The 14,683-nt window shown below is 52.0% G+C and overlaps 1 protein-coding gene across 6 annotated transcripts in view; it reads left to right on the top strand.

Annotated features, from left to right (window-relative positions):
• LOC116570916 (nuclear factor interleukin-3-regulated protein) overlaps positions 1-14,683 on the top strand; it is a 30,647-nt gene that overhangs the window by 14,663 nt on the left and 1,301 nt on the right. For all 6 annotated transcript variants that reach the window (XM_032308557.1, XM_032308540.1, XM_032308532.1 and 3 more), the window contains 2 exons: positions 1,434-1,531; positions 1,861-2,981. In XM_032308557.1, the coding sequence (XP_032164448.1) occupies positions 1,876-2,736 (861 nt within the window). In that variant the 5' untranslated portion in view covers positions 1,434-1,531; positions 1,861-1,875 and the 3' untranslated portion in view covers positions 2,737-2,981. The remainder of the gene's footprint in view (positions 1-1,433; positions 1,532-1,860; positions 2,982-14,683) is intronic.

The following is a 14,683-nucleotide window of genomic DNA, read 5'->3' as shown; positions in this document are numbered from 1 at the left end:
ATTTTTAAGTAGACAGTTCAGGGATTTTAAGTGCATTTTCATTGTTGTGCAACCCTCACTACTATCCATTCCCCATACACTTGTAAGCTGGAAACTCTGTACCCCTTGAATCATAGCTCCCCATTTTCCTCTGCCCTCAGCCCCCGGCATCCGCCGTTCTCCTTTCTGTCTCTATGATCTTGACTACTCCAAGTACCTCTTCTGAATGTCACCCGACAACATCTGTCTTTTTGTGTCTGGCTTATTTCACCGAGCCCATGTCCTCAAGGTCTATCCACACTGTAGCAGGTGTCAGAATGGCCTTCCTTTTTAAGGCGGAATCATGGTCCATTGTATGGATGGACCCTATTTTGCTTATTTATTCATCAGTCAATGGACACTTGGGTTGCTTCCATCTCTTGGGTATCATGGATAATTCTGCTATGAACAGAGGTGGACAAATACTTCCTTGAGATCCTGCTTTCAATTCTCTTGGCTATTCCTGCAATACCCAAGTGTGGAATTCCTAGATTATAGGGTAATTCTATTTTTGTTTTTTTTGGGGGAACCACCGTACTGTTTTCCACAATGGCTGTGCTGTTTTACATTTCTACCAACAGTGCACGAGGGTTCTGATTTTATCACTTCCTGGCCAACATCTGCTATTTTCTGTCTTGTTTTGATGGTAATCATCCGAATGGATGTGAGGTGGTATCTCATTGTAGTTTTGATTTGCATTTCCATAATGATAAGTGATGTTGAGGATCCTGTCTGCTTATGGACCTATTCCAGCTCTGTGACAATTTTAGAATTGAGGTGGTTTTTTTTTTTTTTTTTTTTTCTGAGTTGTAGGAGTTCTCTGTATGTTCTGGGATATTAATCCCTTACCAGACATATGATTTGCAAATATCTTCTCCCATTCTGTGGGTTATCTTTTTACCTTATGGGCAGTATCTTTTGATCCACAAAATTTAAGATTTTTTTTAATGGAGTCCAGTTTGTCTACTTTTTATTTGCTACATGTAGGCAAAATATTATTTTTCAAAATGAACCTACAGTGACTGGACAGTTAGGTGGATGAGCATGTGGACGGTAGATGTGTAGATGATTCTGTAATTGGATGGGGGACAGGTGGATGTTTGACTGAGTGGATGGATGGACAAACAAGATGGCGGATGGGTCGTTGAGTGGATAAATGGATGGATGGCGAGTTGGTTAAATAGGTGGGTAGAGGGACGAACAAATGGACAGTTGAGTGCGTGGACAGGTGAACAGATCACCTTCTGGACGCATGGGTAGGTGGACGGATGAATGGGCAGTGCAAAATTGTGGCCACATGTCAAGGAGATCTTGGGACATAACCTCAGCACAGTTCAGATGAATAGTGGCTTATTTTCTGACCCCAACTTGGCTCAGTTTAACTCCATGGACACCCTTTCTTTCTTTCTTTCTAGGTTTAGCCTTCTCTCTATCTCCCTTTGAATCTTCAAGGATCTTACCGTGGAACTCAGACTGAATTGAACCCTTGTCTTGTCAGCTGACTTTCTCAGCGGTAAGAACCCTGGGGGAAGGAGCTTGCATATTCCTGAGAATGGGGTGCCCTACTACTAGCTCTGCATAGACCGTGGTCTGCTCCTAAACCTTTTCCAGCCACGTGGCATCTCTGGCAGCCTCCACTGCTGCTCCCTCAGGCACCAAATCATCCCACCAGCTTCCCTTTCCACTACCTCCCTCTCGGCCTCCATCCCCGTCTCCACCCGGGTTCCCACTCCACGGTGCCCTCCCCCCGCAGTGGCAGTGGGGTCTCAGGATCAAGTAGGGGGGACAGTCATCCAGGTCAGCTTCCTGCCTCCTGTCCGAGACCTCTCTCCTGTTCCTTAGGACCCTCAGGCGGCCATGGACGTGGGTCTCTCAGGCCTTCCGGTTGTATCTCAGGGTCGCAGCGAGACCCTGCGGGGCAGGGGCCCGGTCGTGCGGCGGCAGCGTGAGTTCACGCCGGCAGAGAAGAAGGACACGGTTTACTGGGAGAAGCGGAGGAAGAACAATGAAGCGGCCAAGAGGTCCCGGGAGAAGAGGCGCCTCAACGACGCGGCCCTCGAGAGCAGGCTGGCCGCGCTGCTGGAGGAGAACGCTCTGCTCAGGGCTGAGCTGTGGGCGCTCAGGCATCGCTGTGGCCTTCTGCCCTCCATTGCCGGCTCCCGGACCCTGCCCCTGCAGGCGCTGCTGTGGGAGCCCCCCTGGACTGGAGAGCTGGGTTCGAGGGCTGAGCCACTCCCCTTCCTCCCCGGCTCCCATGGCTGCCTTTTGAGGCCATGCGCTTTGGACACTGGGGTTCCAGGATGCCGGGGCTGCCTGGTGGCTCACAAGTGGACTGGTCTGGCCTCTTCCCCCAGGTGCCCCCAGGACCCTGCTCCCCACCCCCCCAAGAGGATGGACATGGCCTTGCAGGCTGCCCTCCCGGCTACCTTGTTCAGCTGTCATCTCCTGGATGAGCATGGGGGGACCAGACCCGAGCTCAGGCCCTTCTGGGGGCTGTGGTCACCCATGGCCTCTGGCTACCAAGCCCCTGGGCCCTCCGATGTGCTGCTCCCTCCCACGGCCGATCCCACGCAGCTGCCTCCTGGGATGGCCTATCCTGTCCCAGGGAGCGATCCGGAGGGCCTTCCTCAGCCCTCCCTGCCCCACAAACTGCGCATCAAGTCCCAAGCCTTGGGCAGAGGACCTCCAGGGTGGGGGAGTGGCCGGGCCCCCCTCTGAGGGCTTCCCCCGGGCAGGGCCAGGCCTGCACAGGGGCGTTGGGACCAACCATGGGTGTGTCTGGGGAAGATGGCTTGCCCCTGAATCAGCCCCCAGGCTGGGCCAGGGCCTGGGAGGGGGTCCACGGCTCAGTGTCCCTCTGGGAGGAGGGGAAGGGCTTTCATCTTGGATCATAGCTTGGTACCCATCCTGCCTGAAATATGTGTTTGGGGTAGTACCTTTTCCGTCCTGCCCTCCCTCTCTCCGTTTCCTCCACCTCCTCCGCCGCGTTCCTCCTTCCTTGACTTCCAGCCGCCTGTCCCTCCTGCCGTCATTCATTCATTGACTCGCTCACTCCCATGCTCACCCGTCCTTCCGTTCATTCATTCCCTCACCCACTTACTTTCACAATTTACCTGCCCCTCCCCCCACCCACTCACCATCTTTGGACCCTCTCTCTGGGCTCAGCCCAAGACACACTCGTGGCTCGGCCGTTCCTGTGCTGGAGGCAGGAGTCGGGGTTTGGGGAGAGACGCGCTAAGGGTCCTGCCGAAGGAGGAGGCAATGTGTCAGGGTGTCTGGGGCTCTCCCGGCTGGTTTGGGAGTCGGTCTCCCCCAGGTCAGATGGTTTCCTCGGTGTCTTGGGTCGGGGTCTGGAACCACTGGAACAGGTCAGCCATGTCGGGAGTAGGGTGGGGGTGGGAGTCCATTTCTTCTCTCTCCCTGGCTGCCCGCAAGGGCCTCTCAGCCCCTTCTGAGGACAGAAGGGACCACTGTAGGGAAGCTCTCCCCGGGACCCTGGAGACCCCGAGCTCATCAAAGACCCCCCACTCCACAGTTTCTCACTCAGGCACCACTTTTTTAGAAAAAAAAAAAGAAAATCACGGTTTTTATTAGATTCTGGATAAAAAGCCCCCAACTCTGTCGGGAGAGCCGGGTGAGGAGGAGCACTCCTCTGGGCTGACGTAGTCTCTCAGCTCTGGCTGCCCCTGGCCAGCGGGGTCACTGGGTCTCAGGCACCCCCCCACCCCGGCAGCCTCAGGGGCTGGACTGTTCTTGGTGACCCTGGGTTTATCTCAGACACACACATGTACCAGCCAGGAGCACTGCTTCTACTGGGCAGCGCAGGGAACCCACACTTCACTGCTCAGCCCCTCTCTACCTGCTCACTCCTTGGTTCCAGTTCCAGACTGGGACTGGGCAAGGTTATCCCCTCCGCCCCAACACCTTCTGAGCGCTGGGCCTTCCAGTGGGAGCCAAGCACAAGGGCCCGGCTGGGCCTCCCATCTTGCTGGTCACAGCTATAACCAGGGGAGTCTTGGCCATCACTGCCCCTGGGCACAGGCCTTTGGCTTTGGCTCAGAGACTCTTGTCTCCCAAGAGTGTCCTGGGGAGGCGGAAGGAAGGCTTCCTGGAGGAAGAGGTTCTGGTCTGTTTCTCCCCAGCCGGTGCCCCTAGCTGGGAGGGTGGAGACTCGGTGTGCATAGGAGCTAACCTCCAACACAAACGTGCCATACAGCTGTGGCTAATTTGCACAAAGGCCTTTAAGGAAGCTCTGGCTCTGACCAGAGGGATATTAAAAATGCTTAAGGGAGAGGGCAGACGGAGGTTGGGTGGCCGTGTAGCTGCCCACTGCTGGGAGATGTGGGTGGCTTGGTGCTTGCTCTTGATAGTGCCACCTAGCTGGAGTCTGAGGTGTCTGGGACAACCTCACTCGTGTCCTATGGACACGGGGGCAGGGGCTGGCCATCTTTGGGTCACTCAGGCCCTCTTTAACCTTCCAGTCCCAGTTGGAAAAGCCCAGAGGTGAATCTGCTTAAAGCAAATCATCGACTTCCCACATCAGAAGGGAACCCCAGAGTCTCTTGGTGGGTCCTCATCCAGTCTTCTTGGATGCCTCTAGGGATGGAGACCTCTAGGGATAGAGTTCCTCTAACACTCATCACCACTCCTTTGCTAGAGTCGAAACCCCTGCTTCCCGCACATTTCCATCTGCTCTTATTCTTGCCACCGGGGGCCACTCAGAACCCCCTCCTGCTTCCCTCCTTCTGCTCGGAGGTAGCTGGCATCGTGGTTTTCTCTGTTTCCTCCTCTTCAAAAAAGAGACCACCACACCCCCCCCCCCAGAGAGTTTGAGAAGATTAAATCTCACGTATTGTGTGCAGAGCGCTTTATACACAGCAAGTGTTCAACAAATGTTAACTCCCCTCCCTTTTTTTCCTCTTTAGAAAGCTCTTATGTTCCCAGCCTGAGTAGAGCTCTCTTCAGGGGAAATATCTTCTCCTTCTTTAAAATTATTTCCCTTCCCTTCCCTGGTCTGGCTCTTTTTTTTTTTTTTTTTTGTCAATGCTATTTATATATGATAACTTTGGAACTGAATATGAAACATTTCTTCATTCATCAAATACATATTTTTTTCAACAAATATATTTTTCAGCTCCTACTCTGTGTCACACAGAAACTGGATGACAGAAATGGTGCTCTAGACTGAAGAGTCTGCAAGGGGAAACGTGCACGAACATCCAGAGCATTCCCCCAAGTCATGTTGATGACTCTCCTGTGCTAAGCTCTGGGACCACAGATGTGGCCTCTGACCTCCGAGAGGCCGTAGGCAGCTGGCAACCTTCCACGTGTCTTCCAGGGAGTTGCTGCCATAAGAACTTTAGTGCCACATCGCACCCTGGGGTGCTCACGGGCCCCTCAGTTTATGTCTGTTGTACTCATGGTTGACTTGGGGGCCAAATTTTAGGACATGGTACAGCTGCATATGTTTCCTCTTTTACCCATCCCTGAAGGCCAGGGGGATCTTTTTGGCTGTGAATGCATGAAATTCCCTTCCTGCTTCAGGCGTGTCTGACCCATGTAGAGTGTGTGCAATACACATTGAGTGAAAGTTTCTGCTTGCTTTTTTGTTGATTGCTGGAGGCAGAGCTCAAAGGAGCTGAAGACGATGATAAGGACACGTTTCTCTGTCTTGTCTATCAAGGAGTCACAGACACATCATGGCTGACCTCTGTGTCACCTGGATCCTTTCTACTCAAATCATGGCCCACGGGCCAGCAGCCCAGCTTGAACTGAGAGCTTGCTGGAAATGCAGACTCTCAGCTTCCACCCAGAACAGCTGAATCAAAACCTGCCTTTTAATGCAATCCCCAGGAGACCCACATGCACATTAAAGTTTGAGAACCATCGATCCGGAACAGAGGTTGGTGAATTTTCCTGTATGAGACCAGAGAGAAAATACTTTTGGGTTTGTGGGTCAGACAGCCACTGTGGTGTCTACTCTGTTCTGTCTTTGTAGCGTGAAAACAGCCATAGACAATATGTAAATGAGTGGGTGTAGCTGCGTTCTAATAAAACTTTACTTCCCAAAACAGGTGTGCCCAGATGTGGCCCATTGGCCATAGTTTGCTGATGGTATATCCCCAGGAGTAGAACAGTGGATCCTAGGGGTGCTTGTCCTCAACCTTGGTATTGCCAAAATTCGCTGCAGAATGACATTGCCAATTTACAATTCCTTGCCTGTAAAAGAAGTTTTCGTTCTGCCAACACTTGTTTTTTTTTTTTTTTTTTTTTTTTTTTAAGATTTTATTTATTTATTTGACAGACAGAGATCACAAGTAGGCGGAGAGGCGGGCAGAGAGAGAGGAGGAAGCAGGCTCCCCACCGAGCAGAGAGCCCAATGCGGGGCTCGATCCCAGAACCCTGGGATCATGACCTGAGCTGAAGGCAGAGACTTTAACCCACTGAGCCTCCCAGGTGCCCCCAATACTTGGTTTTGATGGGCAGTTTGATTTTTGCCTATTTGGAGGGTGTACAAAGGTTTAACTTTCGTTCCTCTGTTGAATGTCTTTGCTAAAATCGGTTGGCCTCTTGGATTTCCTCTTCTGTGAATTGTCTGTTCTGTCAGGACATTTACCTTTTTCTTACTAATTCCTCAGAGCTCTTCACATACTCCAGATCACAGATCACCTATGAACATCACAGGCTTTTCACCTGACTTGTTTTTTCATTTTATCAATGATGTGTTGTATTTCAACCAAAACTGGGAAATGGGATGTCTCCAAATTTATTGATGTTTTTGGATGGTTCGTACATTGCTTTGTCTTGTTGAAGAGTCCTCCCATGTCTCAAGGGCATAGACATAGTCTCTTAAATGTTCCTATACATGTTTTCCAGTTTTGTTTTTCGCATGGAAGTATTTAGACCAGCCCCTTTCTGTCTTTCTCTCATTCTTTGCACAAAGTGCACAAATTGCTATTATTCAAACTTGCCATTATTCAAACTTTGTGCAACTCTTGCAAAGTTGCACAAAGTGCCATTATGCAAACTTGCTCGCTCAGCAGAATCACCTAGAGGTGCTTGTTTAGTTATAGACCCCCCGCATCAGACTTTCCAGGAGAGAGGCTTTGGAATATGTGTTTTATAATCAGCACCTCGGTGATTCTTAGACCAGTTTGGGAGAAGGTGGCACAGGGGTGAGCAGATGGGTTTGGGGGCTGGGCAGCATCCTGTCCCAGCTGGGTGGTCTCTTGCATATCATCAGGCTTCCCCTGCTTATCTGTCAATGGGGATTCCAAATATGCTCACCCCACAGAGGCTTCTTATGGAGACTAAGTGAGAGGAAGTACCTCTGTGGCTTGGCACAGGGCCTTCCTCAGGAACCGGATTGTTTATCCACATAGAAACTGTAACTAATCCTGTTTCAGTTTTTGTTCTGGTCACCAGGGGTTTTGGGCCAAATTTCTGGCTCAACCATAACAACGGTTCATTCATTCATTCTAAAAATTAATTTACTCGGGGTGCCTGGGTAGCTCAGTCGGTTAAGTGCCCAACTGTTGATCTCAGCTCAGGTCTTGATCTCGGGGTTGTGAGTTCAAGCCTCATGTGGGTCTCCACGCTTGGTGTGGAATCTACTTAAAAAAAAATTGATTTACTCACTTAGCAAATGTTTATTGATCATATGTGATGCTCAAGGCACAGGAAAGAGCAGTGAACTAAACAATGTGGTTCCTGCCTCCATGGTGCTAGCAGCCTAGCTGGGGAGACAAATAAACAAGAAAAGTAGAAGAATCCTTGGTGGTAAGTACCATGGAGAAAAAAGAGGCGGAGGGCTTAGGCGATGGGGCAGCGGATGGGTTATAGTAATTGAAACAGGGAGGTGTCTCTTCTCTTGCCCAGAAGGTGACATTTGAGCAGAGGTTTAAAGGAGCCATGCATGTAATGGAGGAAGAGCTCTGCCTAAGTGAGAGAGAACAGTCCATGCAAAGGCCCTGGGGCAGGACTGTGCCTTGTGAGTTAGAGAAACATAGAAGGAGCCTGTGGGGGTGAAGCAAGAGTGAGCAAGTGGGAGAGAGGGGGAGGTAAGGATGGGAGGTGAGGGGGCAGCTCATGCAGATACTGTGGGTCGCGGCTTTTTCTGATGAGATGGGGGTGCTGGGGAGTTTCTGAGTATATTTCTGCTGTAACTGTTCCTCCTCCCACCCCACTCCATCCTGTGGCGTGTGAGGCTGAGAGAAAATAAATAAGCCCACCGCATAAGCACAGGGGAGCTGGCTCACTGTCTGAGAAAGGGGGTGACCGGCCACAGTGCGGTTTATCGCCCCACGGGCAGTCACGGGCCGCCTTCCCTTGGAACCAAGGTCTTCACCCCATCCCTGTTTCTGACCCTCTCTGAGACCTGAGGGGCAGGCAGGTAAAGCTGCTGCGTGAGGAGGAATCGTGCCGCCTTCCATTGTCACCATTTTGGATATACGTGAGAGGACAGGCAGTCGGGTGCATGCGGGGGACACCGGAAAGGCGAAGGGCCGCTGAGATGGGGGAGGTCAGCGAGGAAGCGACCAAAAGTAGCTGAGGTGGAGGGGTGTGTTCGGGTAAACCAGAAGATCTGGGGATAATCGGAGATTAGGTGGCTCTGACTGGCGACAGTGGGGAGGAAGGCAGGGCAAGGCCAGGAGGTGAGAAGGAGGTAGAGGTTTGCACCTGCTCCACCGTGACCATAATCCCAGGGGTCTGTCACCCAGAACAAGTGGGCTCATTTCCTGGCCACCTTGAATTTGTCTCTGCAAAAGCCTTCATTATTATTATCCTCATTAACGTATGGGGAAACTGAGGCTTGGAGCAGTTACACACCTTGCCTAATGTCATGCATGTGGTGGACAAAGGGCCATTTCACCCCTCATCACTGCTTATCACTGCGCCAGCATCCCAGCTAGCTTTCTCTTCCATGAGGTCCCTTTCTGCCTCAGATCTTAGCACTCACTGTTCCCTCTGCTCTAATGCTTTTCCCTGTGTCTTTGAATAACTCTCCCCTCCCATCTTCAGGTCTTTGCTCAAATGCTCCTTTCTCAGGAAAAGCTTTCCCTGAACACTTGCTCTAATATTCTCTGGTCATTCACACTGGCCCTACACAAGGCAGGTGCTCAAGGTGCATATTTGTTGAATGAATAAATAAATCAGTAGGGAACAGATGAGTCTCCTAGTGGCAACTTAGACGGCAGTAAAATCCTGTGTCACCAGGTGTGATGGCCTGCCTGGAGGACAAAGGCAGCCTGGGGATCCTGGGGATGGGGAGTCTCTCTTATGGTGTTCACTGCAGGATCCTTGGTATTCGGGACAGGGTAGGTGATAAATCCTGTCTAATTGAATTGGGGTTGGATAAGGAAGCTGGGGTCATGCCGTGGAGCAGGGGAGACAAGGAAGAAGGAGACTGTCATTTGGGTCATTCATCCCTCCGTTCATTCACTCAGGACTTTCCAGAGAATGAATCTAATTCCTGGCCCTTCGGCGCCTGCTCTTTTGAGAAGGTGTTGGACAAACTCTGAGTGAATGAGGATGAAGGAGACATACGGGTATGTCAGACGCTGCTGAGGGCTGTGAGCTGGGAGCAGGAGGCGGGGGCAGTCAGGGGCTTGAGGGGGTGGCCGGGAAAGCTCCCTGGGCGGATATCTGAACTGCGTTCTGGAAAACAGGAGTGAGAAGAGCCAGTCTCCAAAGGCCACACGTTGTGTGATTCCCTTTATACGAAATATCCGGAATAGGCAAATCTGCAGAGACCGAGGGCAGTTGGTGGCTGGGAGGGGCGGGGAGCGGGGAGCTGGTGGGGGCTGGGTGCTTGGTACGGCGTTTCCTCTGGGGCCATGACCATCTTAGGTGGTGTTCGCACAGCCCTGTGAATGCACCAGAGGCCACCGAGTTGGTCACCGTAAAATGGTGAATTTTATGTGGTGTGAATATCACCTCGATTTAAGATGGTGCCAGCGAGCCTGCCATGCCTGGAGGGGGCAGGACGGAGGACACGCAGGCATCTGCGAGGGCAGAGAGAGAGAGAGAGAGAGAGAGAGAGATAGATCAGGGACCTGTGCAGCATGCAGAGGGGTTCTAGGAGGAGGGGCCCCCAACGGACCCCAGCCTGGACACGGGGCCCTCGGGGAGCTGGGGGGAGGCAAGCGGGCCGCTCCAGCCTTGTGGGGTGCCCCGGTGACCAGAGTGAAATGCCTGGGCCTGCCCGGCTGGGATGACTCACGTGCACACGCTCCAGCCCGACGGTGCACGTGTGCGCTCGGGACCTGAGGGTAGCACACGTGTGCACACTTGGGCTAGAGGCTGGGTGTGCAGGAGTCCCTTCAAGTCTCCCCATATGTGGCAGAGGGTGGGGTGGGCTGAGAGCTCAGAGATGTGGGAGGAGGGGGGACAGGGAGGCCCCCTCCCCTAACGCCACAAGTGTGAGCCCCCGTTGCCCCCTCTCTCCCCGCTGCTGTGGGTCCTGGGGGGCTCCCCCAGCCTCCCCTCCCTTCCCTCTACTGTAAATTCTGAGAAATCCTGTCCGTGGTTTGGCCTGGCTCCTCCCCCGCCCTCTAGCAGGGCTGTCCTGGCCACTGTCTTCCTGTCTTGGGCCCGGGTGGGGGTTGTGATGGGGGCAAAGGCTAGGAACAGCCCCCCTCCCAGCCTGGGTCCCCAGACAGAGGGGAGAGGGCTCTGCACTGCTTCTGAGGCCTCGGGTTGCCTCTCTGGGCTCATTTTCCCCTTCCGTAGAATGGAGATGAGAGTGCTCACCTCAGAGGCAGGAGTGAAGCAGGTGAAACCTGACAGTGGTTAGAGCGGCGTCTGGCAGGTACGGAGGGCCTGCTCTGTGCTAGCTGCTTGTCATCCACTTCCTGCACCTTACTTTCCTGGCTCCAGCCTCTGCACGTTTACCTTCTCTGTCCCCCCACGGACAATGCCCTCGCTTTTGTCCCCCTGTTCAAACCCAGGGGTCATTCGAATCCCAGTTCCACAGCAAACAGGGAGAGCAGTGGGACCATTTGGGGCTGGGAGGCAGGGAACCTGGGTTCGAATCCCGGCTCTACTATGGGTGGGTGCTGGTTGGCCTCTGATGGGTCGCTGCGTGGCCCCGTGCCTCAGTTTCCCCAGTCTGATGCTCTGTTTCTGAGCCTTCCTGATGAACAACCTTCCTGGGAACCCTCACTCTGCACCTTCTGTCCCCAGATTACGCTACTCCTCTGCACGCTGAGCCACCTTCCTTGGCTGTTACAGCCACAAACTCTTCAAATTTATGGTGCTGGAGGTTTTGGGACCTCCACAGACCTGCGTCTAACTCATGCTCTGCCCACTCATCCCCTAAAATGCAGCTTGAATCTGCTGACGTCCCAACCTGGCCACTAGCTCACACCTCCTCAGGTGGCCCTGATGGGTCCTGCCCCAGCTCTCAGTCCTCCCATGGCTCCCTGTGGCTCCTAGACAGAAAACCCAAGGCCTTTTCTGCAGCTGTCAATGGAACACAAATCTGGGTTTGGGTGGGAGAGCCTTTACTCAAAGGACAAGGGAGAGGAAAAGGAGTGAGTGCTCAGACCACGAGGTCTGCAAGCCTCTCAAGACATAGGCACTTTGTTTTCTTTTATAGAGAGGAGTGAACAAGGCCAGCAAGAGCCAGGTGTGGGGAGGTGGGATGGAAAGCCAGCCTGATGGGAGAGCGGACCAGAGGGTGTCCCCAGGGGGTTGGGGCTTTGAAGGGGCCGTCTGCTGGCTTGGGCAGAGACCACCTAAGTTCAGGGCTCTGGGGAGAAGGAAAGGGGCTGAACCAAAGTTTGGTTAACAAGCATTAACCCTCTGATGGATCAGAGGGGACAAGCACTTCGGCTGATCACTTCTGAGGCAAAGCAGGAATTTGGAGGGTCTCGGTCTGTCCTTGTCCTAGGTAAACGAGGAAATTTGCGCTGGGGTTCTCCAGAGAGACAGGAACAATAGGATGTAACATGATGATGTATGTATGTATGTGTCTGTCTGTGGTTCCGTTCTTCTATCTCTCCTGGTGTCTATCTCTCTATATATCTGTAATCTATTTAATATTTATATAATATGCCTATCTATAGATCTATAGAGATAGATCTAGATCTATAGAAATTTACATGGATCTTTATACATTATATGTCTTTAATGTCTCTGTGTGTATGTGTGTATACACACACATATATATTTTACCTATTAGAGATCTCTAAGTAGATATAGGTAAATATCTGTATGCCAGGCTACAGATAACTATCTAGATAGATCTATAGACAAACAGTTATATCTGTCTGCCTATCTAGAGATATATCTATAACATGGTATATATCTTTATTATAAGGAATTAGTTCATGTGATTACACTGGCTGTCAAGACTTGAGATCTGCTGGGTGAATCAGCAGGCTTGAGATCCAGGAGGCGCTGGGTCTTAGTTCAAGTCCAAAGGCTAAAACAAAGCCACTAAGCCAGTCTGAGGCTATCAGGAAGGTAGAGCTCTCTCTTATTCTGAGGAGTGTCATGGTTTTGTTCTATTCAGACCCTCAACTGATTGGATGAGGCCCACCCACTTTCAGGAGGGCAATCTGCTTTACTCAGTCTACTGATTTAAATGTTGATCTCATCCCCAAACACCCTCACCCTCACAGACACAACCAGAATAATATTTGGCCATATCTGGATAGCCTGTGGCCCAGCCAAGTTGAGATATTAAAAAAAAAAAAAAACCATCACAAGGAGCATCTGGGAATCTAATAATCAAAGTCATACGGGAGGGTGTTCCTTGCAGTAATCAGTTTCCTGGAACACAAAAGGTGGGGGGATTCCCTAACCTTCTCTGCTTTCTTTTCTTTCTTTCTTTTTTTTTTTTTTTTCTGGAGAATTACCTTCTCTGTTTTCTAAGATCATAAAACTTGGGTAAAGTTCAATATTGTCGCAGCCTATAAGGTCCTCACCATGTGCCCGGTCCTCTCCCCGCTCGTCCCTCCTCCCCTCCCCTCTTCACTTTCTCACTGTGTTCTTCAAACATACCAAGCCTGTCCTGCCTCCCACCCTTTGCCCTTGCGGTTCCCGCTGCCTGGAATGCTCTTGCCTCATCTTCTCAGATCCTCTGTGATCACCAGTCCCATTGCCCTGTTGCATTTTCTTCCGAGTGTTTTTCACAATCTGAAATTCTTGTTTCTGTTTGCGTTTATTGTCTGTCTCTTCTGCTGGGCAGAAAGTTCTGAAACCACCAAAAGGTAAGTGTGGGTTGAGAACCTACTGCATGCCAGTTCCAGTTATTTCCTGGAATCATAGTCTTCTGGGAGAGGCCAAGATGGGTTGGGTCACACATGCAGATAGAACGGATAAGCCTGATAAATGTTAGGTTGGACTGAAGCCTGGTACTGGTGGGCCGGACCCAGTGGGTGGTCACACAGGGTTTCCCAGAGCTGAGATATGAAGCAGGTATAGGCATCAACTAAGGAAAGAGGAGGAAAGAAAATGTTCTGGGTGGAGGGGGCAGTTCATGCAAAGGCCCTGAGGTGGGTGAGAAAGGGCCGAGGCATGCAAGAATGAAATGCACTGGGGAGTGTAGTGAGGAGCCCCGAGGGTTTCATAGGGCTTTGGTCCAGTTGTCAGTGGGGCTCTAGGAAAATTCTTTAGCTCCAGGGCTATGGGGAACCAGCAAAGGATATTGGGCGTGAGAGGGTCATGGTTAGATTTGTTTCTGGTAGAAGAGATTCCTGAGGATCGAGGTAGGGGAGCAGATTTGAAGGGGAGAGTACAGGAAGGGAGTGAGGCGGAAGTAGCGACCTGGCCTGCGTGGGAGGCGCGGCCCGGGGGAAAGGAGGCGGAGAACAAGGCCCAGGAGGTGAGACGAGTGCCCTTTGGGGTGACTGTCAACCGACCGGGCCGGCTCCATCTTTTCCACTCACTGCCCAGTGGCTTACTTAGCCAGGCATCAGTTGCATTTTGGGGGAATCAATAAGCACCTTACCTTTTTTTTTTTTTTTTTAAAGATTTTATTTATTTGACACAGAGAGATCACAAGTAGGCAGAGAGGCAGGCAGAGAGGAAGGAGGAAGCAGGCTCCCCGCCGAGCAGAGAGCACGACGCGGGGCTCGATCCCAGAACCCTGAGATCATGACCTGAGCTGAAGGCAGAGGCTTAACCCACTGAGCCACCCAGGCGCCCCAAGCACCTTATCTTGAACCCTGCCGCCCAGCCCAGCCCTTCTTCCCCACATCTGGCACCCCCGTCTATACGTGCCAAGTTTCAGGATGCCCCAGGTGACAGCTGAGGGTGAGGATATAGGGGTAAGTGTGTTTGAAAATGTTCTGCTCAAGCCAGACGTCCCTGTCTATTGGAGAATTACACTTTCCCTCCCCCAGGACTGGGTGTAATTCTTCTGTGCCAGGGTGACGGTGGGCCCAGCAGCTGCAGGTGCCCCACGGTGGGTGGGGGCAGAGGTGTGGGTGATTTCCTGGTTTCCGTGGGAAGCAGGCTCTGTGGCCGTGGTCTTGAGGAGACCAACCTTCCGGTCTCTCCTTCCTGGGCCAGCCTCACACAAGAAAACAGGCAGTCTCAACCCCTCGCCATCTCTGTGGTGTCTCCAAGGCTAAGATTAGGGCATGGCAAGGGAGGCATTCCTCTGAGCAAAATGTAAGGGGGCGCCCGGATTCTCAGTAATCAAAGTACATAATGC

The sequence above is a fragment of the Mustela erminea genome, chromosome 1, assembly GCF_009829155.1.
Source record: "Mustela erminea isolate mMusErm1 chromosome 1, mMusErm1.Pri, whole genome shotgun sequence".
In the NCBI taxonomy this organism is placed as follows: Eukaryota; Metazoa; Chordata; class Mammalia; order Carnivora; family Mustelidae; genus Mustela; species Mustela erminea.
The sequence above is the reverse complement of the archived record's forward strand: the minus strand, read 5'-3'. Positions and strand labels throughout refer to the sequence as shown.